Raw genomic sequence first — 20,679 nt, forward strand, 5'->3', positions numbered from 1 at the left:
TTGCAGAGCACTGTGTCAGGTCAGGCCAAAGCATGGTTTGAACAGAGATGCAGGTTAAGGCATGGGAAGAAAAAAAATCACAGCACATCAGAATTAATGAAGTACACTATATACTACAATGGCAACAGAGGATTTGCCAGTATAATCTATGATGTAGCTGGAGGTGACAGAAAGAATGTCTTTTGCAAAACTAAGCTGCTTCTGGTAGGAAGGTTGTGTCAATCTAGATGCAGTAAACCAGACAGACTTCAACCACAGCACTGTATGATTTCACACTTACAGAAAAATTAAATCAAAACATCAGAGGTTTCTCTGATTTATTTCTAGTAAGACTGCTTAAAGTATTTCCCATTATATATATTTAACTAAGGTTTAGGATAAAACAGGTTTGTCTGTTAGTCATTCAGCCTCTTCTTTCAGGAGTGACTGTACAACTGTTTGCTGAGAGAATACTTACAGGACTTCCAGCAAAGCTGGAGAAAACATTTTTTGCTTCTACCATTAAAAAACAAATACAGATGTATAACGGAGGGAAAAAAAGAAAAAAAGGAAAGACTAGACGTCTATCATTGTCAATGCAAATAAAAGAAACAAAAATTAAATTACATTAAAACAATAAAACAAAACAAAACTAGCATCTAGACCCCAACTGCAGTGTTAGCGTTCTGGCAAAACTGCAACACACCACTCACCACAATCGAAGTCAAATCCTCACTTTCAAACCGACCAATTGCCAGTTCCATTGACCTGTACATGGCTGCCGAAATTCGCTGAGTGATCAGTCGGTTCAGGTCTATTGACCTACCAAGAAGCTAAAGAAAAAAATGCTATGAAGTTTTGAACTGAAAGTCAAATTACGAGACAAGCTGTACAAGGACTATGAGACTCCACAGATTAAGACTGTCACATGGTGAACTTGCGTTCCAAACACACAGAAACAAAGCAGATGGACAAAATTTATAATTTCATGAACAAATGAGGTACTACAATTTGCATCCCAATTCTCACAAAAATAAGTAAAATCACATGTTGCATTCACATCTGAGTATTTATATCAGCATTTTATGCTTCCATGACATTAAGCCAACAACATACTGAAAACTGGTAAGATATTACTAGCAAGACAACACTACCACAGTTGACATTCCTATTTGGCTTGTGTTTGGCTTAACTGCCACAGATATTTGTATGAAGTTGTTTTTTTTTATTTACTCCTTGTATGACAAAAAAGCTGATCTCAAATGTCAGTTATGCCACTTAAGATGACAGAATATAAAGTTTTATATACCTACACAAAGCCACACTGTTGGAAAATTGCCAAATATCTCCAACACAACACAGCATGAGTTAACTCACTTGGACATGTCTCTGTTTCAGCAGTGTCTCGTAACGGTTGGACTGCAGCAGCTGAATGGTTGCTCCCTGATTCTTGCATTCTGAACGTAATCGTTTATCCAGAAGGAGGCTATTAAGAAAGGAAGAAAACACTTCAAGTATATTAGGCAGCAAATCAGAGCAGAAATGCATGAATAAAAGTTCTCACTACTGGAATAGGTACCTGCCAGCCATTGCCTTGTAGTATGCAAATATCTGGTCTGCCAGCTTGTAGACAAATTGGTCAAAACATAGGTTCACCTTAGGGAGGAGAAAAAATTGTGCATTTAGAGATACTTAAAAGCAAAAGAGGGGAGTTTATCCAAGACTTCACACTGTTCATCAAACATAACTAAGAAAGTTAATGCATCCAAATTTCCCAGTACAAGAGAAGATGACATTCACTTTTCAGCATTAATCTGAGACGTTTTGCACAGGTTTACAGGTTTCCTCACAACATATCACCCAAACAGCTACCCATCTTTTTGGTCTTTCTCCTCTGTTTATTATCTCCAACTGTTCCGAATCTCTTGTAATAAGTCTTAGCCGCCTTTAGCATAATTTTCCCATTCAGGTACAGACTATTTCTCTCTAGTAGGTAAGGTTACTTTACCTCTGCCTCAATCTCATCATAGAGGAACTGCTTCTTAAATTTAGTAAGTGCGTAATGAGCACTGTCATTATAAAGGTCCAAAGAATACAGAACATACCTGAATGAAAAAAAAAAAAAAAAGTTACATGTTTACAGAAATTATGATCCTTTAGGATAGTGCAGTCAAAGTGTTGTAAGCCGGTCAATATTGTAATCTACACGGGGTTCATGAAAACAGGATTATTTTTTTTCATTTGAGTTTTTATATAAAGTATCACAATTTCTCCTTTATGGAAGTCTTTTGTTAGTTCAACAAACTCTATAGGTAAGTTTTCAGTGTGAAACTTGTTTTCTAGATGTAGCTTTCCATCAAAAAGGAATGCTTTTACCACTATGAATGCTATTTGACAGCTTTGAGGAGTAAGTACAGAGAACTTAGGGAACAACGTATTTGGCTGGTGCAATGATACTTTTATATAAAAGGTTTTGTATTTCAATTATTCACCTCAAAAAGAAAATTTTGAGAATCTGGAAATTGGCAAATGTAAGAGGAAAATTTCGTAAAGGTTTAGAATACCTTCTCTGTGACTGCTTATTAAAAGCAATTAAAGCAGTAACATTATAATAAGGAATGGCAATCATTAAGAATTATCATTCAGTGGAAGAGCACCAGTAGGTCTTACTCCATCATTGACGCCTCTTTGGTCTCCAAAATATGGTCCGTCAGAATCCAAGGCATGGACATCTCAATGGGAAACTGGATTCTTCTGCCCATGGTCAACTCTAAGAAGAATTCCCTGAACCACAGTTGGGACAGATCACAGCATTGCTGCAGGGTTTCTTTCAGAATAAATAAGGAAGAATTATGCTTCTTATAGAAATACATCAGGAACAATACAACTGTGATTCTGATGATGCAATGTGAAACAAAAAAAGCAGGCGTGAGTCACTACAGCTATACATAGGCCAGATACGTAAACCAAAGTCAAAATATAAAGCCCATGACTTTTTCAAAGAGTTTTGAACTCCACATTGTACAGACAAAAGCATGGAAGTGGAGCGGACTACCAGTTAAACAGAAAAACTATGCACACGAGTAAAGGGGGATTCCTCAACTGGGGGCTGAGAAACCTGTACACTGAACTTGGGAAGCAGTAGGTGAAGGAGACAGAATTGTACCGGATCCACCAGTACCATCTCTCCCTCTGGAGGACTGAATCGCTCCGTATGTTCCTGTTGATTAGATGGTCAGGAAATGACAGACACACACATGAAGGAGGGATTAAAACAGTTTCTGAGGCTGCTGCCAAGGGTGCAGAGGTGTGCTTCCCTCCTCTCCAGAAAACATTCATCACAAGCTTTCTTTTGCAGAAGGCTTGAGAACCAAAACGGGAGTGAACTTTTTACACTAAGATCTTCTGAAGACCTTTTGAAGTGCTGTTCCCCAGTGGCATTATGACTGACATTAACGGACTCCTCCTCCTCTGAGGGTAAAGGAGTCCAGCAGCAAAACAAAAATGAAAGACAACACAGCATGGTGATGACAAAGACTAGATACATTCAATGTCAGTAGGTGAAATCTTTAGGACAGCATGTTTCCGATTACAATTAACTGAATAGTAAGAGCAGTGAAATGACATCAAATTTACCACAACAGAGAATTTGTTTCCTCTGTACTTAAAACAAAAAAGATCCCCAAAACCCCAAAACACAAAAACTACTTCCTTTTTATAATTTCAATGTGTATAAGGCTTATCTGTCCCTTGTTTATATAAATAATACATACATTAAAAAAAAATAGAAAAGGGAGGTAACAATATGAAATTTGATGTATTATAAACAAATGTGTAACAGGTCAAAATAAAAATCCCACCTCAATACTGAATATCAAGTCTCAGCAAAAATTTGGACAGACAAAGGCTTTTGATAAATAAACCAAAAATAAGTTGACTTAGGCAATCGGAAACATTTTCCAGGTCGTGTTAGAGGTGTTAGGACATGCTAAGCTGGACACTGATCATCTACATATCTTACCACTGAAATTTATCAAATGAGTGTAGAAGAAAGACTCGCGATGGAATTTTTCTATGTCCAATATGGTGGGCCCCTCAAGGCTACTTCTCAAGGTTTTCTTGGAACCACTTTTGTCAGCAATGAGGGACTCTAACATAGTTCTCACCATGTAAAGCTGTATCATTAAAGGAAACAATTATGGTGGAAGGGGGGGGAAAAAAGGAAAATACACATGGTACATTAGTCGAGCAACACTGAGAATTACTATCAGTAAGCGACTGCTCCACTTCAAATTGAAAACCAGCACTGTGTGTGTAAAAAGCCTTTCAGGCAAGAGGAACAGACGCAACGCTAGCCTACGCACCAGCACAAATGCCTACCCATGCCAAGGGGACCTCCACTGACACTTAGCAGCAGACCATTTGCAGTGGAACAGTTCATGTCACCACAAAAAGTAAAAGTAATAAGCAATGTCTTACCACCAAAGTTTAAAAGAGGCGGATAGATGTAGGACTGCCTCAGAAACTTGTGTGTCACATGCAATAGCTTTTCCAATCCCAGAGACTTGAGCTGCTTCAACAGCTCAGCAGAGTTTAAGGACTCTGTCATAGTGCGAACCATGTAGAGCTAAAAACCAACAGACAGGGGCAGGCAGGGGAGAGAGAATCCGTTAATAAAAACACACGGGTAAATAAGGAAGGGGAAACAGAAGCAGAGAAAATGTGTTAGTTTGTTACAAACGAAAAGCAGCACAGTAAGCATGCAGAGGAGGACATACAGAAAGGTTTCTTCATTCAGAATAATCACTACAATCTGGTACTCCCTCAAGCAAAGGGAGAAGTTTCCATTCATTTCAGAGGATGCTCAAAGAGCCATTAGCTTCTCAAAATTATTTTTGCAAAGATTTCCAAGTATTACCAATCCATACATAGCCATTTTGGAACTGCATGAAACTGAGAAAAACTTATCTGAAATCCATATATTTGACCTCCCTTCCTCCTGTCAGCTGAGACAGACAAGTGTGCCAGCCCAAGAGCAGAAAAAGCAGACAGAACCATGTACTCTAAACAGCCTGTTGCAGCCAGTGAAACAAAGGCCTTAAACATACCAAGCACAGGAGCACACTGGTGGTGACATTTCAATTTTTTTCCCCCCAGAAAATCAGAAACCAAAACATTTTTTACAATTCCCAAAACAAAATCTTCATTAAACCCATCTCACCACAATTTAAGCAACTTCTTATTACCCAAGATCATTATCCACACATGCTCTAATCCCCACAGATTTCAGGTATTGAAACACCGTCTTTACAAACCACAGTTGCCTTCAATTTTTCACCCAAAGTGCTCAGTACCTCATTTTCTTAGATGAGCTATGTATACCAGACCATACACTCTCCAAACAAATCCACAAAGAAAATAAAAAAGAGAATTATATGGAGGTAACAAGAATGAGCATTTAGGTATGGGATTTCAATGACTAGCACAGAAAACCCATTTGAAATACCTCGTTTTAGCGGCAGCAGCAGATCAAATGTATTTTAGGGAGTAGTTTTATCATGCATTACTGAACAGTAAGAGGGATCCTGTCAGAAGTCAAATACTCTCCTAATTTTACAGGCAATCATTTATATTTTAAACCTACATAGACATCTACTGAATGATGGGATTTAACAAAAAGAAAAATTACTAATAATCCACCAGCCATACCAGAGATGGGAGTCGGTCAAGAAATAATTCAAATAGCTCAAAAATATTATTTAAAAAACATTATGAGCTCAATGAGAAAATATTTCTTCCCAGGAAGTCAAATTAAAGAGATTGAACACTTGGAAAAATTATGCAGAGTAGAGAGTGACAACAACCCAGACAGAAATTTTGGTTAAATATATGTAATTTTGTAAACATAAATTTAATCAGAGAAGATTTTTAGCATTAAAAAAACCACACACACACAAAAAAAAAACCCCAAACCAGCAATTTTTAAGTCATTCAGGCCAGAGAGAAAACATTTCATGCAGTAATTGTTGACAGATTTCACAACCACCAGACAGGAAAATACCTGAGTGCTGGAGGGTCCCACTGCACGCCTTGGGACTTTGATGTCAAAACCACTTTTGGGGTCCTTCTCCCCCCTTAGAGCTGGGTCATTGAACGGCTCATGACCCGCTTCCCAGTCACAGACTGTCTTTCTTATGGCCTGCAAAACACTGAACACAATTCACACCACTTCAGACCAGTATGCAGGCAAGTCCATTGATGAGAACATTTTTTTTTAAAGCATTCTTCCACAAGCACAGAAACTTTGCAACAGCATTCAGAAGCTCAGGGTAACTCAGAGCAACTGCAAATGATTTTGCCAACAACTTCAAGAATGCCACATTTATGAAAGAAATACTCCATGCTGTTTATCATAACGGACAGTCCAGAGCCGCCCTCCTCCGTCAGAAGGAAGCTGACCTCTGGAACTGGTTCATCAGAGACAAAAGCCACTTGTCAAGAATTCACCTCTGGGATCCTTAGCAAGTGCATCAAGCCATTTTGTTCTAAACCACAAAAAAGCAAATTATTCATTTCAAGTAAAGCAGATTAACCAAATTAAAGAGACACAAATCTGGCTTGAAATTAAAAGAAGCAGCAGAATTCCTGTTTCCAGCAGGACTCCAGAATTCAGCTGGAATTGATACAAACAGTTTCATCCTCTAATTCCAAATACTGAACTGGACTCCATTCAGATACTCGTCAGAAACACAGTCAGTCGTTATCCTGTGGCATGCTGAATGATGAAGCAAATGCCTCCTCCCAAAATACGCAAGTATCACTGTTTCATGAAAATCTCTGGGCAAAAAGAAATTAGCCAAAGACTTTCAACTCTTAAGAGCTTTGCAGTGAAATGTGGGAGTAAACAAATTGTAAACAAGTCAAGATTAAAAGCAAATAATTAGGCATTAAACAATAAGGTCAGGAAATGTCACCAATCTGTGGGCAGATGAAGCCCTTGGAAAAGAAGTGTAAGGCTAATAAGCCAAAAGCAGCAGAAGCTGAGAAAGAAGGCAGGATGCTAAGAAGGCAAAGGAAAGACTATGGGGTCAGATGTAAACATGAGACAAAAGGAGAGGAAACACTGGAATCATAAGGAAGGTGGACAAGAACACCTTTCTTCACAATAAAAATACTAGTCCTGCTTTCATTATTGCAGTACTTACCTTTCCTTAAAATAAAATTAAAAAAAAATATAAACTACAGGGAACACAGAACTTCCTACGGTAGTCTTAAGTGGCTCAAGACAGCCTGGGCTCTTACTGTAGCCACGCTGGCAGCCATTCGTTTTTGACTTCAGACTTCTTCAACTTCCAAAGCACATTCAACAAAGCTCTCTTTGAATACCATACAGACTAGAAGGGGGGTACTGACTTAAAGAGCAGAACTTAACAGCTGTGCAATTCCGCAGCAAATTTAGCGACATTTGGGGGAAAGAATACAGGAGGAAGAAGGCAAGTATGCTACCTCTGAATGACATTTTTCTTCTTTTTAATGGCTTGTCTTAATGGCTCTCTAAGTGTGACCTGGGCAAAATCCTGAAGAGCTGCATAAATGGTATGGCGAATGGCATGATTGAAAACACTTTCCATCCTTCCCATCAGCACCTGAAGACCTTTGATCATGGCAATCACCTGGAAGGGGAAAAAAAAAAAAAAAAAAAAGGTGTATATTCCTTATTTTGTTTGTATAGTTGTTCCAAAAGCCCCTTTTTAAATACAGAAAATGAGAAAAGGGGAATTAACAAGTTCCAAAACATAAAGGAGATTTTACCTGTGCACCTCCTACATATTGAATGGAGAAAAACATGCTCTTTCAGAGTCGATACAGGACATGCTTGTCTTTTTGCAATGAGTATAGAAAATACTTATAGACAATATTCTCCTTTGTATAGAATTAAATCTTCGGAAAATCCATGTAAAAAAATATTTATCTTACCTCAACCAAAGCAAACTTCTCCTCACTAGTATAATTGTATCTTGTTGCTCTTTCATACTCTTCTGCATTGTCAGGACAATCTTTATTAGAGTATTTGTCCGTTGGGTGTACCAGCTTCCATGAATACTGCAGTTCACACAGCAGAATAGCGAGAAAAAAAGATGGAAAAACAAAACAACAAAGGCCTGAGAAACACAAAATATAGCTGGACACAAACAACAGGCTTTAAGAAAAAAGCCAGTGTTTTCAAGAGTATCTGAAAAGTATTACTGACACTATTCTCAAAACCTGCACAAATTCGGAAACTACTATCTAGTGGAAATGCCAAACAATAATTTGCCTAACAAATTTTCTCGAAAGCTAGTGATCCTGTATTAGCTCAAAAAATGCAATTCACACTCAGCAGGTAACGTGCTTCAGGGTATTTTTTACTGAGCAAATGGTAGCATAGGTGAAAGTTTCCTCTCCACTTCAGGCACAAGAAACAGAAAGACCTTAGAGCATTAATTTAAAAAAAAAAAAAAATTCCATCACACTCGCACACAAAAAGAGGAGCCTCCAACTTGGCCAAATATTCACATTTAGAATTCAAAATACACCTGGAAAACTATACAGTTTAGGGGTGGGGGTGGGTGGGCGTTATGTTTACTAGGCTTAAAGGTGTGAAAATAGCTATATTATCTGTGACATCATCTGCACAGCATGTATTTCTCTTAAATACTGTCTTTTCAGTCACTGCAAAGACAAAAATGTTCCTGACCCGTGTCAGGCTGATCTAATATCCATCAGGGTACATACAGTGAAAAATCCTAGTCCCATTTGAATAAAGTTTTCTCACAGTTTGACTTCAGTGAAGAGTGAACAGATTACACAGCAATACAAATTTGCCTACTACAACGGATTAGTATTTGCACCAATTTACCTATGGCAAAGAGAAGCATCACGCCCTGCAACCTAAGTGCAACAAAGAGGACGAGGGAAATCATTAAACTAAGATGGAGCATCTTGCGGGCATTCAGTTAACGGGGTTAAGCTGGACATCAAATGCATGATGAATTTTTTTTATCTGAACATGACATATGTAACAAGGTTTATGGATACTGAGTGACTGCAGAAGACAGGTGAATAAGTAGGATACTTAAGGTAAGAATAAACTCTCAACAGGAGTACAGGGAGAAGGTAAACACGAATTTACATGAGAATTACTTAAAGGAATACATACAAATCAGAAAGACAAAGAAAAGCAGTGATGATAGGGAAAAAAAACCAAAGGACTGTGGTCCTCAGAGAGTTTGTCCTGGAACTCGGGAGGATAAAACCAGGGCTAAGAAGAAAGCCTAAATGTGCTAAGAAGAAAGCCTAAATGCAGCAGTTTGCAATGACAGAAATAAAGGCAGCAAGGCTGGGAGTTGCAGAGGCCAGAAATAGATGATAGCAACCTCTCTTAAGAGGGAGAAAAGGAGAACAAAATTTTCACCATAAAATACAATGTTGATTTAAATACGAATAGGATAATACAGGAAAAAGCATGACTCATCTACTGGCTTTTGAAAGAGGCAGTTAAAAATACAGAAAAAAAGAAAACCGGGTCTTTAGCTATGCCCATTCTGACTGCACTGGATTCAAGCAGTACAAATGGCTTGATGTTCCCTCTCAGGCAGAGGAGAAGCAAGTCTGGCTTCTCTTATACAATATGTCATCTCTTTCAACGTTTCCTAGAACATGCTTTGGTGCAGGTGAGACGTGCGGCTTTTATCTAAGTGTCTGCAGCAATAAAAAGGACTCCTACATCCTCCTCTTCAATTTCTGTCTTGTGCGGTTTCTTATCAGAAAAAGCACAGTCACTTTTCTAACTAGCATCTGTTTTTAAAATAGATTATTAAAACATAGAGAAACAACTCTGCAGGTTATTTCCCCTCCCTCACCTCTTCTCAAATTTTCCTTTCCCCACATTTACCTTCCTTTTGACTAAAAGCCTAATATAAAGCCAATGGGAGCCTTTCCATCCATTTTTGTGATGACGTCTAAATATAGCCAGTTGAAGCTGTTCTATCACATCCTGTGTGACTGCACATTGGTATGGATATTTCTATCAGAATACAATTTTAAACAATGTTTAGAGGAAAATAATGAAGTCTTGGTCTACAAAAGGTATGTATCAAGAGCAACACGAAATCATCTGGTTAAGGCTTACTGGTGATCCCCTATCCATTAAATATAACAATTTGAACGTACTGTATGAGATTGTACAAGCTACTGGATCTTCAAAGCAGCAACATTACTCCTAACCTCTGAGAACTTCATGTGCCTGCCTCTGCGAATGTGGTTTGGAGCAGGAGAAGAAAAGGAGTGAAGGAAGAAGGAAGAGGGGAATTAAGGGATCAAAACACAACACACATTTTTCATTCTGTTGAAGTAAAGCCTGTCCAACCTCACCAAGCCACCTCTTTTTCATCTGGTTTTATTTCCCAGACAACATACCACTTCCATAACATGTGCACTCCACTGGGAGAGAAGCTGCAGGCCTTGGAGAGAGAGATCAAAGAGTTTCCGATACTCTGCATCTGTTTTCTGAGCTTCCTGTCGACCAGACCCAGTCACCACCTAGCACATTATTAAACAACAACAAAACAAGAAAACCACAAACCCACATCAAAACGTGCTGTATCCACCACCCATAGCCAAATTTCTACACAGATTTCTTTTAAGCATTAAACCAGCATTATGGACCAACACCTGCATTAATATCAGCCTTTTCTTCTACACTTACACAGCTAAACTTCAGATTTTAGTCAAGACGTATTGTTGCAGATGAATTAAAGACGTAAGTCATATATATATTTAGATATGCTCTATTTTTATATATGTATACATGTGTGTGTATACATGTGCGGGGTTTTTGGGGGGGTTTTGGGTTTTTTTTTTGGGGGGGGGGGTGGGGGTTAACTAATCTCTTAACTTTTAGTTTCATTTAAACTGTTATGGGCACCCATTTGGAGTCGGGGTTAGACAATGTATTCCAAAGAAGACATGCCAAAATTTCTAGGATAGGGGTGGGGCAGAATAATACTGCAGTTTGTGAGATGTATCATTACTGTTTTAAATTTAAATAGCACAAAATCATGCAGAGATTGGGTACTAGGCCCTGCAGCCAGCTTTTCTTGATCCAAGTCAGCAAGCTTTGTCAATTGTCTAGCCTAAGGTTTACCTGCTCTTCAGATACTTAACAATAACTGTTAATCAGTGACATGAAATTTGCACATACAGCTCTAATCCCACAAACCTCACTGTTGCTGTAACGAGCCAGTTCTGATATGAAACGCATATGGTCTTCTCTGATTTGGATCATCTGCTCACAAATATTGTATTGGGGACTGCTGCTGGAAGACGTGCATGTCCATCTGTTTCAGAAGACAAAAAAACCCCACCTAAATCAGTTTAGGCAATAAACAATACAACTGATACTGCAAAGAAAGATCCGTAATGCGTGACCTTTTTTTAAAAATCGTCCTTCTCCTCTGCTTGAGGCCTTTCCCCTTTTCACACCTCTACTTCTGACCCTGCACAATCCATTAGGGATGGACTACCCTTCTGAGTTCAAATAGCACTTCTTCAAAGACTTAAAAGCCCAACTTTTTTCTTTTTGTGTTTGTTTGTCTGTTTGTTTTAAAGGATGTTGCTATTAAATACAAATCAGCATCTCTCTCCAGGAGCATACACTTAGGGACAGGCCTGCAAAGGATTGAAAAGCAGGGCAGAAGTATAGGTATAGGCTGTAAGATACATTTAGTTACCTTCAGATTGTTTTTCATTACACTTGCTTAACCATGAAGAGCTTACAATAAGCTCCCAACTATAAAAAAAAACATTATTAAATACCATTAACATGTTAACAAGAGGGACACAAAAGACATGCTACCAAGAATGTCATGTTAAGTAGCCTCATATTTTTAGTAGTTTGATAGGCCCACTGTCACTCATTTTCTCTTAGCAATTACATGCAGGTTATAGGTTTTTTCTGCAGGAATTAAAACACAAAGCACTGCATTCTAAATTCATGTAACTGCATGGAGGGAAGGTCTTGGAGGAGCACAGAAATGTTCACTAAAAGAAAGCAATAACCATAAACTGTGGAACCATTTATGTAAAAACTGGCTGCATTTTCCAGTCATTTTGCTGTGCTGCACACCTAGCCAAAAAAAAGAGGGGAGACAAGCTAAGTTGCTGCTCCATATACAATATACACATGCCTATTTACCCATGCACTACTACTGCTCACCTTGCTTAGCAAAATCCTTCATTTCTTTTAAAGAAAGTTTCATATTTAAAGGAAAAATAAAAATGAAATTAGTGTAAGATGAAATTCATTTCTCCCAACCCAGGTGATAAGAAATGCCACAGATAAAAGAATAAGCTCAGCAGCATAGAAAGGTCTTTAAACAACTTGTTTCTTTAGTTGTAGTTATTACATGAACTACATTAATAGTGAAATACCCACACCAAAAAGTAGACCAAGATAAAAATCCTATTGCAGTCCTTATCGCAGACACACAGACTAATGGGTGATTATGAAAATCTACTCCAAGGATCTGACTTTCCGCAGCCCAGATGCTCCCCTCTTTGTTTCCTTCTCCCTCTTACCTGGATTTATTTTCTTCGTAATGGGCACTGGTCTTAATGTATCTTGCAAGTTCAATCTGCATGTCACCAAACAGCGGGACAACCTGCAACTGCTGTACACAGGGAATAAATCAGATTAGATAAAATATTAAACACAAATCTTAGTGAAAGAAAACCTTTATCTACCCATATTATAGTCCAAAGTGATCTTTATTCTATTTGATTATATTTAAAATGCAAGGGCAATTACCTTGAAGATCACATCTTAACCAACCTTAAAGAACTTGTCTATCTTGGCTAAGTTTATCCTTTTCTTTGCGTCCAGCTTATAGATGTTACTGACACTTCCATCCATCAGGTACAATCCAAAGCCCATAACCTGAAATAGAAAAAAAAAAAAATAATCAAACCTCTCTGTAAAAGGACCTCAGAGGTAAATAAATACCTGCTACACTAAGACCATTCTTCATATCATTAAAATAAAAAAGTAGTATTTTAAAAACAGTCCTGAAACACCACCTTCCTTCAAAGAGAAGTATTTTCAAATACACACATTTAGTATTCTTTTCCTATATGTACATTAGTAGTTTCTACACTAACATTAGCCTGATCAGTTATCCTTAAAAGATGCTGCTTGTTTGTATAAAGGTTTAGCACACAAAAGAAGCCAGACTGTAGTTTCAGTGAGGTTATTTTTACACAAGGTTTTTTTCATTTCCATTTTATTAAAATTCTGTGCATGTAAAATGATCTGTAACAGAAGTTTAGATCTAACACGTCTGAGTGATTGCCTTTTATGGCTTTCGGCACATCTCTGAATTTTACACACAAGAGCTCAGAAGCATCAAAAAAAAATATCTAATGACATTTTGCCCAAATTATTCATTAACATGAAGTTACAATTCAGTATTTACAATAGCAGGAGCTGAGCATTAGCCACTTAATGTGTTCTAAGCAGAAGTCCTAAATATGAAAGACACATTGGACATCCCTGCAGACAGAACACAAATTCTCGAGCATTTGTATGCGGTTTCAGGATGCTTCCATTTGGTCCTAGAAAACAGAGCTCTTCAGAAGTTAAACACTGAAGTGATTCAAAATATTTGTCATGAGGCAAATTTTCTGTTCTTACTCTATACCTTTTCTTCCACTGCAAGATATGCAGCTGGTATCAGCCACACTTCACATTGCCCAGCAGCCTCTTATTACATGTACATATTCTAGTTAACTAAACTTATCTACTTACCAACCCTAATTTTAAGTTACTTGTTCCCCAAAATAGGTAATATACAGCTTCACCTCCAAAAGCTTTCTATAGAAACTTGCCACATATCTAAAAATACAATGTAGTAGTTCCTTTCTGTTGTCATTAAACTTCATAGACACAATTCCATAGAACTGGTTTCCCAGCAAGGCTACAGTTCAATTGAGTCAACTTCAATTTATGAAAAACAAAAATGATTACGAACTTTCTAAACACAGTTAGCATGTAATGTAATAAAAAGACAGTGGGGGGATGGGGAGAAAAAGGAATAATTTGTGGTTTTTGGTTAACTGGTCCCTTTTAAAAAAAATTACAAACAATCAGGAATTCAAACATCTGTGACTTGCCTCAACCATTCTTTTTTAATTTTATACCTAAAGGAAACCTACTTTCAAAAGCATATGTTTCTCACTGGGCGTTAGATACATTTTGTTTTCATAGTAGTCCATGCACAAATTCACAATATCTGCAAGAAGCTCTTCATAGCCAACAATCACCTCCAACTGCTGCTGTAAAGACTGGGAAAAAAGAAGAAAAGGATATTAATCAACTAGTTATACTCCCCGGCAAACAATAATTACTACCAAACTGGAAGAGTTTTATTTTGCTAGTTTTGTAAAGCATTAGGTAAAAGACAATTCTGCAAAAAGACACTTAAATCTTACTTGTGTTATCTTGTTGTGGTTGGCAAGGAACATGGAGAGGTTCTGGGATTCTTGAATGGACTGAGGATCTGCCATTTTCCTCAGGAACTGAGCAGCTCTTTGAAAACAGAAGAAAAACCGGTATATCCCTTCAGCAGGATGCTTGTAGCAAATCCATCCCCTCTCAGTAGAAACACACCTGCCTCCAAATCTGCCAGGGGAACTCTAAGCTGTGTAAGTGCCATTCTGTAAGTGCCAGTACAATGGCGTATCATTCACTGCTCGTACAAGACTCAATCTCAGTACATCTCCCACTTCCAAACTTCTGAATCAAGCAAAAAGAGAACTTGGCAGATGTGGTCAGTACTTGTTTGCTACAGCTTAATAAAAGTGAGTTATCCAAACATATACTGTGGATTCAACAAAGCTGTCAAGAGCCTGTTTCATCAAGGATGAAGGGAAGACTTTTTAAGAAAACAGTTAAAAAGAAAGGCGAAATTTTACTATAAGAGAAATATGGACTTAATTTATCTCAAATGAACTGTTTTACAATCCCAAATCACTCCCTGCACCCTAGTTAAAAGGCCAAATCCAACCCAAGCCAAGAATCATTGGATATATCCCTCAACTGACAGGGACAGCAGTGGCTCTATAGACCCAAGACACGCAACAAGCCAGGAAAAGTCAGTCTTCCAGAAAACAGTTTGTCCTCCAGAAGCACGCCTCCAAAGAAAAAGAAAGGCAAAACAAGTTTAAGAGGTCTTCAGGCACAACTACAAAAGGCAACTACTGGCAGAGGTAGAAATTAAATCTCATCAAAGTGGAAGCAGGACAAATAAAATTGGCTAGTTGTTGGCTGAATGGTTTTCTTTATGAATGACCACAGACGATACAGCTGGCAGAAAGACTTTCTCTACTGCTCTGACCACTGTATTTGACAAAAGATACCTGATACCATCTGGCAGCTCAAGCATAAAACTTGGTCACTGGTATCCCATCCTTCTCCCCTCCCTGCTACACCTGCGGTCATGACAACCTTGAAGGGCAAAGCTGAAATGTCTTAAGAGTAAGTGTAACAACTCTCAGTTACAAATGTCGAAAGTGGATACCAAAAATAGAATAGACTAGAAATAGAACAGAAGTAGCACAAGCGACCAGCAAGCCATGCTCCTCTCAAACTTAAAAAGAAAAGCTTTACTGAGCAAAGTATACTCATTGTGTTTCGCATACACCAAGACAGAGGTGTTAGACAGCTTGGCAGTAAAAAGCAGAACAACCTTTTGCTGCTGGAAGAACAGCATAAAATAACCCAGGTTTACTCAACTGCCTAACTGCAGTCAGCGCATCCCTACTTCCCAGGTAACTGGTCCCCCGTTTTTGAAGAGCGAGCTGTCGGCAAAAGAGCAGCTGCTGCCATCTCGTGGGACGCCTGTACCCCGCAGCAGAACCGCCAGCCCTGCGGCTCCTTGCCACTCACCGCTTGTAGGCGGAATGGTCGTTCTTCACGCTGCACTTCATATTTTTCAACTCATCCAATACCGCAAACATGTTGATGAATTTGCCCAGTGTGATCAGATACGCTTCAGACACAAAGTCCTTCCTCCTCTCCGCGTGGCACAAACGTCTCACCTCTCCACAAAATCGTTCAATAGCGTTTCTCTAATGGGGGAAAAAAGAAGAAACTGGGGGTAAAAGCCATGATGTTTCCAGGAAAAAAGTTCCATCGCCTAACTGGAACTGGTCCAGTGAAAAGCACCACTGAAAAGCACCACTGAAGCACAAAAATGTTTAAAGCCTGCAAGGCTAACAAGGCATCAGCACAGGCTTTTCAGCTCCACCCCTGTGTACTCGCAGTGACTTTCACCACAGAGCTTGCCTGGCACAAGAGCCAAGGTTGTTCTTTACAGATTGAAGTCATAAAAGTTTAAAACCCCTTTGAAACAAGTGATTTAATGCTCTTCAGTGAGGAAGTGTATATGCATTAAAAGGCAGACTATAGGTATGTACCCTTAAAACAAAAAAACCCCACAGCACACTGTACATGCCTAATCCCAAAATCATCCTGGCACGTGTTTACTTCAGGGCTCATTTCCAAGCATATGTCAAGGTCATTTCAGATAGAGCCTACAAGTACAAAAACCCCAGTAACTTCGAATGTAAAGAGGAATCTGTTCTGACTTTACAGCGCTGATCTGCTTGAATGAAAGGAGACTGTTTGTACTCAGTAAGATCCGCCAGTTGGGGAAGACAACAGGAAATACTACATTTCGTTCTGTCTCCTCTTCCTGTGTGCTCCAGGGCTCACAGGCTCTAGCTGCTCCAGCTCCTTCCAAATAATGCCTGGAAACATCCTCAGTCCATTGAACCAAATGGCAAGCTGCCAGCACGGGAAGAGAAAGCAAGACAGACTGCTATTCTCCAGAGCCTGTGTAGCTCGGGTGGCTGGAGGGTCACAACAACTGGGTTAGTTCGTCTCAGTTAAAAATTTCCATAGCAAAGTTGCACCTGCTGCTCTGGTGTCCAGACTTGTGGATCACTCACTCCCCAACAAATGTTTTTTGTGTCGAGATTCTTTTAAGTATACATGTGAAATGTGTTTTATTTCCATTTCCTTTCTTCCTAAAGTGCCAGATCTCTGTCCCCATGTGCTATGTAGGCACCATACGCAATTACCTTTGATTTTATGCTCAAAGTCTTAATAGAGATTGTCTGAAGTTTTTAAGATAGTCATTAGAAATTCTGCCCTTCTGTGAGACACTAAAGGGTTGGGTTTTTTCCCCGAAGTATAATGACTAGGTTCAGTATCTGAGCACACAATATAAAGCATACAAAATAGGAATATAAAAATACAAGCCCACTGACAAATTTTGTTTCCGTTCCTTTTACCTGAAAATACATAAAATTCATCAGTTTTGTGACTTCTGGCTCCAGAACTTCCACAGTTTTCTCATAAATTTCTACTCTGTTAGGCTGCTCGTTGCACTTGACCTGAGGATAATTAAAAACACCATTACACTTGAAACCTTCCCTGAGAAAGCCTCAGAAACTAAGATCCTGAGAAAATGCATTATCATCCCAAACAGACAAACTTGAGGCGTAAATTTCTGGATTTGGTAATTGTATGCTAATCTTCTAAACTTAACTGTGTGTAAAAAAAAAAATTAAAAAAATCTAAGATATTTCTATTACCTCACAGCAAATAATTTAGTTGTCAAACACCTCTGTACAGTTAGGACAATGCTCTTCCCACATTAAGCCACTTGCTCAAAATCAAGCATTAAAATATGGCCAGAACTACAAATTAAAATAGATTATCTGACTTCCACCCTAAAACTTTAAATCACAGGATAAGCTTTCTTTGCATTTCAGTACAAAAATAATCACATCACAAACTCCTTACAAAGCAGGCAGATGTCAACTCATGGTTATAATTCTGTTTCATTTTTCTGCCGCATCTTAGTATTTTTCCCACCTCACAGCTGTACAACCATTCCTAGATACTTCAGGCTGACTTGTCACTATTCACAGGCTTTTATTTTTGTATACAGATCAAAAAACCAGTACATAGCTCTGACATTCAGAAAACTACTACTTAGGATGTCAAGAAACTTAAATGTTCAACCCAAACGTTAATTGTTACATGCCATGCTACTTGTAAAACCTGTTCTGCATTTAAGTATTGAGTTGGGGAGTGGGAAGGGTCTATTCTCTTGAAAGAAATTTTGACCTCAAACAGATCCAACAGTCAAAGGTTTTCCTTCTAGAGCATATTACCCCTACACTACTCTTGAACCAATCAGTCAAGCTGACACAAAGCCCATGAGGTATTGCTAAGATGCCTTATCAAAAAAAAAAAAAAAAAAGTCCAACTGGTCCCCAAGTGCTAAACCACTATTCTATGGCATGCCCAACTTAAGAATTCAGGAGTCAAAGTAAACTACATTTTGGCATTTATTGAAAAAGTTCTACCTGCATCTCCACTCCAAAACAATACCAAGACAGAAGTTTACATTTTGCATGACACGTTAATTTTCATCCTTTACCTGAGGAATGGCTCTTGAGCAGCTTCTCCATGTGTACAACATGACTGCATACTCCTGACCTTCTTCTAGCATTTCATTCTGTAAGACAATACAATTAGCCATTGTAATACAAAAGGGTTAAATCCACTTGTCTTCCATTATTCCAAACCCTCATCCAAACAAACCACAAAATGTGTGTGTACAAAAACACACGTATTACAAGCTGAATGATACATCATCCTGTACACATAAAAAAATATTACCATAATTCATAGGCTCAGCTGGCATATTACATCTATCAGAGCTGACCAGCTACTGATGTCCATCTTAGCTATAATCCAACAGCTAAAAAAAAAAAGATCCATTTATTCTCAATCATCTGGTTTAGCACCCAATCAATTCTGAGAGAATTCACATCATCATCTTTGTACCACTTCAGCCAGCGAATACCTACGAGATCACTAATCAACAACTGCAGCAATTATGCTTACTCCCCAGATCAGATTGGGTTTTGTGTTGCTCTTTCTTCCCTAAACTAAAGACACCGTGATCTATAAATATAAATAAAAATGCTAATCTGAGGGGGGAGGGTGGTGTGGTGGTGTTTGTCTTTCTTCTTAAACTTGGACGCTGCAGGTGGAATGGTCAAGGATGAAAGAGTCAGCACATGCAAAGCAATATCCTTTTTCACTTGTCAAAGGAGAGGTCCAACAACATCCAACCAATCAGAACAGGTTAAGGAGTTGCTAGATAAATTTAAAAGTAGATTAGTGTAAATTTACATAATTTTCAGTAGCATGTCATCAGGTGCTTGATCTGCGCACTCCACTGTTTGTGAACTGACCTCTAGAATTAACAGGACATATTTACAAGAGTGCCATGAAATAACAAGTTCAGTACCGACCAGCATTTGCAGCCTGCAAGTTCTTTTGTATCCCAAAACAGCTACACCATCAGCAGACATGGAGTTACTAGCATGAAGACTTATCTTCTATTGTGGAACTGTTAAAAACCACAGAATACCTAACACAAAAAGCATGTCAGTAAACCACTAACACACACACTCCTCAGTGAGGAAGCCAACAAAAACCCTTCAACACCACTAAACTGACAGATAGTGGAAACTTGGCAGGATGGAAAGTAGTTTTTCACTCAAGTTATGGCAGCAAGCTGTCAATACAGCTAACTCACTTCAAAACACTGGAAATTCCATGCACAACAAAAGCAGGAAACTTCTGAGCAACATTGGTTGATCAAGAAGAAAGATAATTTTAAAATTATCAATAAGTATATGTGTGAAAAAAGAAAATCTATGGACTTTTTTATCTTACTGCCTCCCGGAAGTGTTGGAGATAACTTGGTTTCTGGTTTTCTGTGACCACAATTCTTAAAATGAACTGCAAGAGGACACGTGCCTCTCCTTTTATTCCAGGTAATACAAAAGTATATATCTGAACATCTACTTACCATGCTAGAATGGACTGTAGCTTGCTCAATGTATCTTGCAATGCCAGTGACAAATGCATTTCTGTCTTCAAAATTAGTGTTGAAGTTTGGCTGCAGAGAAAGCAAAATACAGAATTAAATCTTTGGTAGGGAAAAGCATTTATATATATATATATACACACACACACATATATATAAAATATAAACATAGTTTGGTTTTGTTCTTTTGTTTTTTAAAGCACATACTCTTCTTAACAGCAACAGGAAATGGAAAAACTTTTTCCTACGATGACAACATACCTGGTAAAGCAGGGATGATGGTGGGGGTTCAATACACGGTTGCTGATCTGGCAGTGGTAATTCTTCCAAGAGATCCACATTGGACAAGGCATCTTCCAGTGTTACTTGAGCAGTCATTTTGCACCTGGTTAAAAAATACATACATACATACATGTAACTTTCTATGTGTTACTATATACACAGAAAACAAATGAGTAACATGAAAAGCAGGCAACTCCTTATGTTGTGGGAAATGTGAAGCTTCCTTTCAACCATAATGGAAGAGAAACAGTCAAACTGAAACCCATCTGGTTTTAGTATACAAGTTTAAAAAAGGCTTTTAGGACTAACATCCTCCTTACTTTTACGAGTTGAGAAATGCTTCTTCTCCCCCACTGCTACACACCAGAAGTACACTAAAAATAGAGGAAAGGATGACATCTAATGC

General features: G+C 38.4%; 1 protein-coding gene across 2 annotated transcripts in view; it reads right to left on the bottom strand.

The window, feature by feature from the left end:
- CYFIP1 (cytoplasmic FMR1 interacting protein 1) overlaps positions 1–20,679 on the bottom strand; it is a 76,199-nt gene that overhangs the window by 37,556 nt on the left and 17,964 nt on the right. For both annotated transcript variants that reach the window (XM_080375303.1, XM_080375304.1), the window contains exons 2-21: positions 20,253–20,376; positions 19,974–20,063; positions 18,528–18,605; positions 17,371–17,472; positions 15,962–16,143; positions 14,506–14,602; positions 14,230–14,358; positions 12,851–12,955; positions 12,598–12,689; positions 11,240–11,357; positions 10,438–10,560; positions 7,957–8,082; positions 7,486–7,652; positions 6,041–6,188; positions 4,001–4,154; positions 2,650–2,806; positions 1,988–2,084; positions 1,559–1,635; positions 1,357–1,465; positions 693–812 (exon numbers count right to left, since the gene is read on the bottom strand). In XM_080375303.1, the coding sequence (XP_080231429.1) occupies positions 693–812; positions 1,357–1,465; positions 1,559–1,635; positions 1,988–2,084; positions 2,650–2,806; positions 4,001–4,154; positions 6,041–6,188; positions 7,486–7,652; positions 7,957–8,082; positions 10,438–10,560; positions 11,240–11,357; positions 12,598–12,689; positions 12,851–12,955; positions 14,230–14,358; positions 14,506–14,602; positions 15,962–16,143; positions 17,371–17,472; positions 18,528–18,605; positions 19,974–20,063; positions 20,253–20,369 (2,388 nt within the window). In that variant the 5' untranslated portion in view covers positions 20,370–20,376. The remainder of the gene's footprint in view (positions 1–692; positions 813–1,356; positions 1,466–1,558; positions 1,636–1,987; positions 2,085–2,649; positions 2,807–4,000; positions 4,155–6,040; positions 6,189–7,485; positions 7,653–7,956; positions 8,083–10,437; positions 10,561–11,239; positions 11,358–12,597; positions 12,690–12,850; positions 12,956–14,229; positions 14,359–14,505; positions 14,603–15,961; positions 16,144–17,370; positions 17,473–18,527; positions 18,606–19,973; positions 20,064–20,252; positions 20,377–20,679) is intronic.

The sequence above is a fragment of the Falco punctatus genome, assembly GCF_963210335.1.
Source record: "Falco punctatus genome assembly, chromosome: 2".
NCBI lineage: Eukaryota > Metazoa > Chordata > Aves > Falconiformes > Falconidae > Falco > Falco punctatus.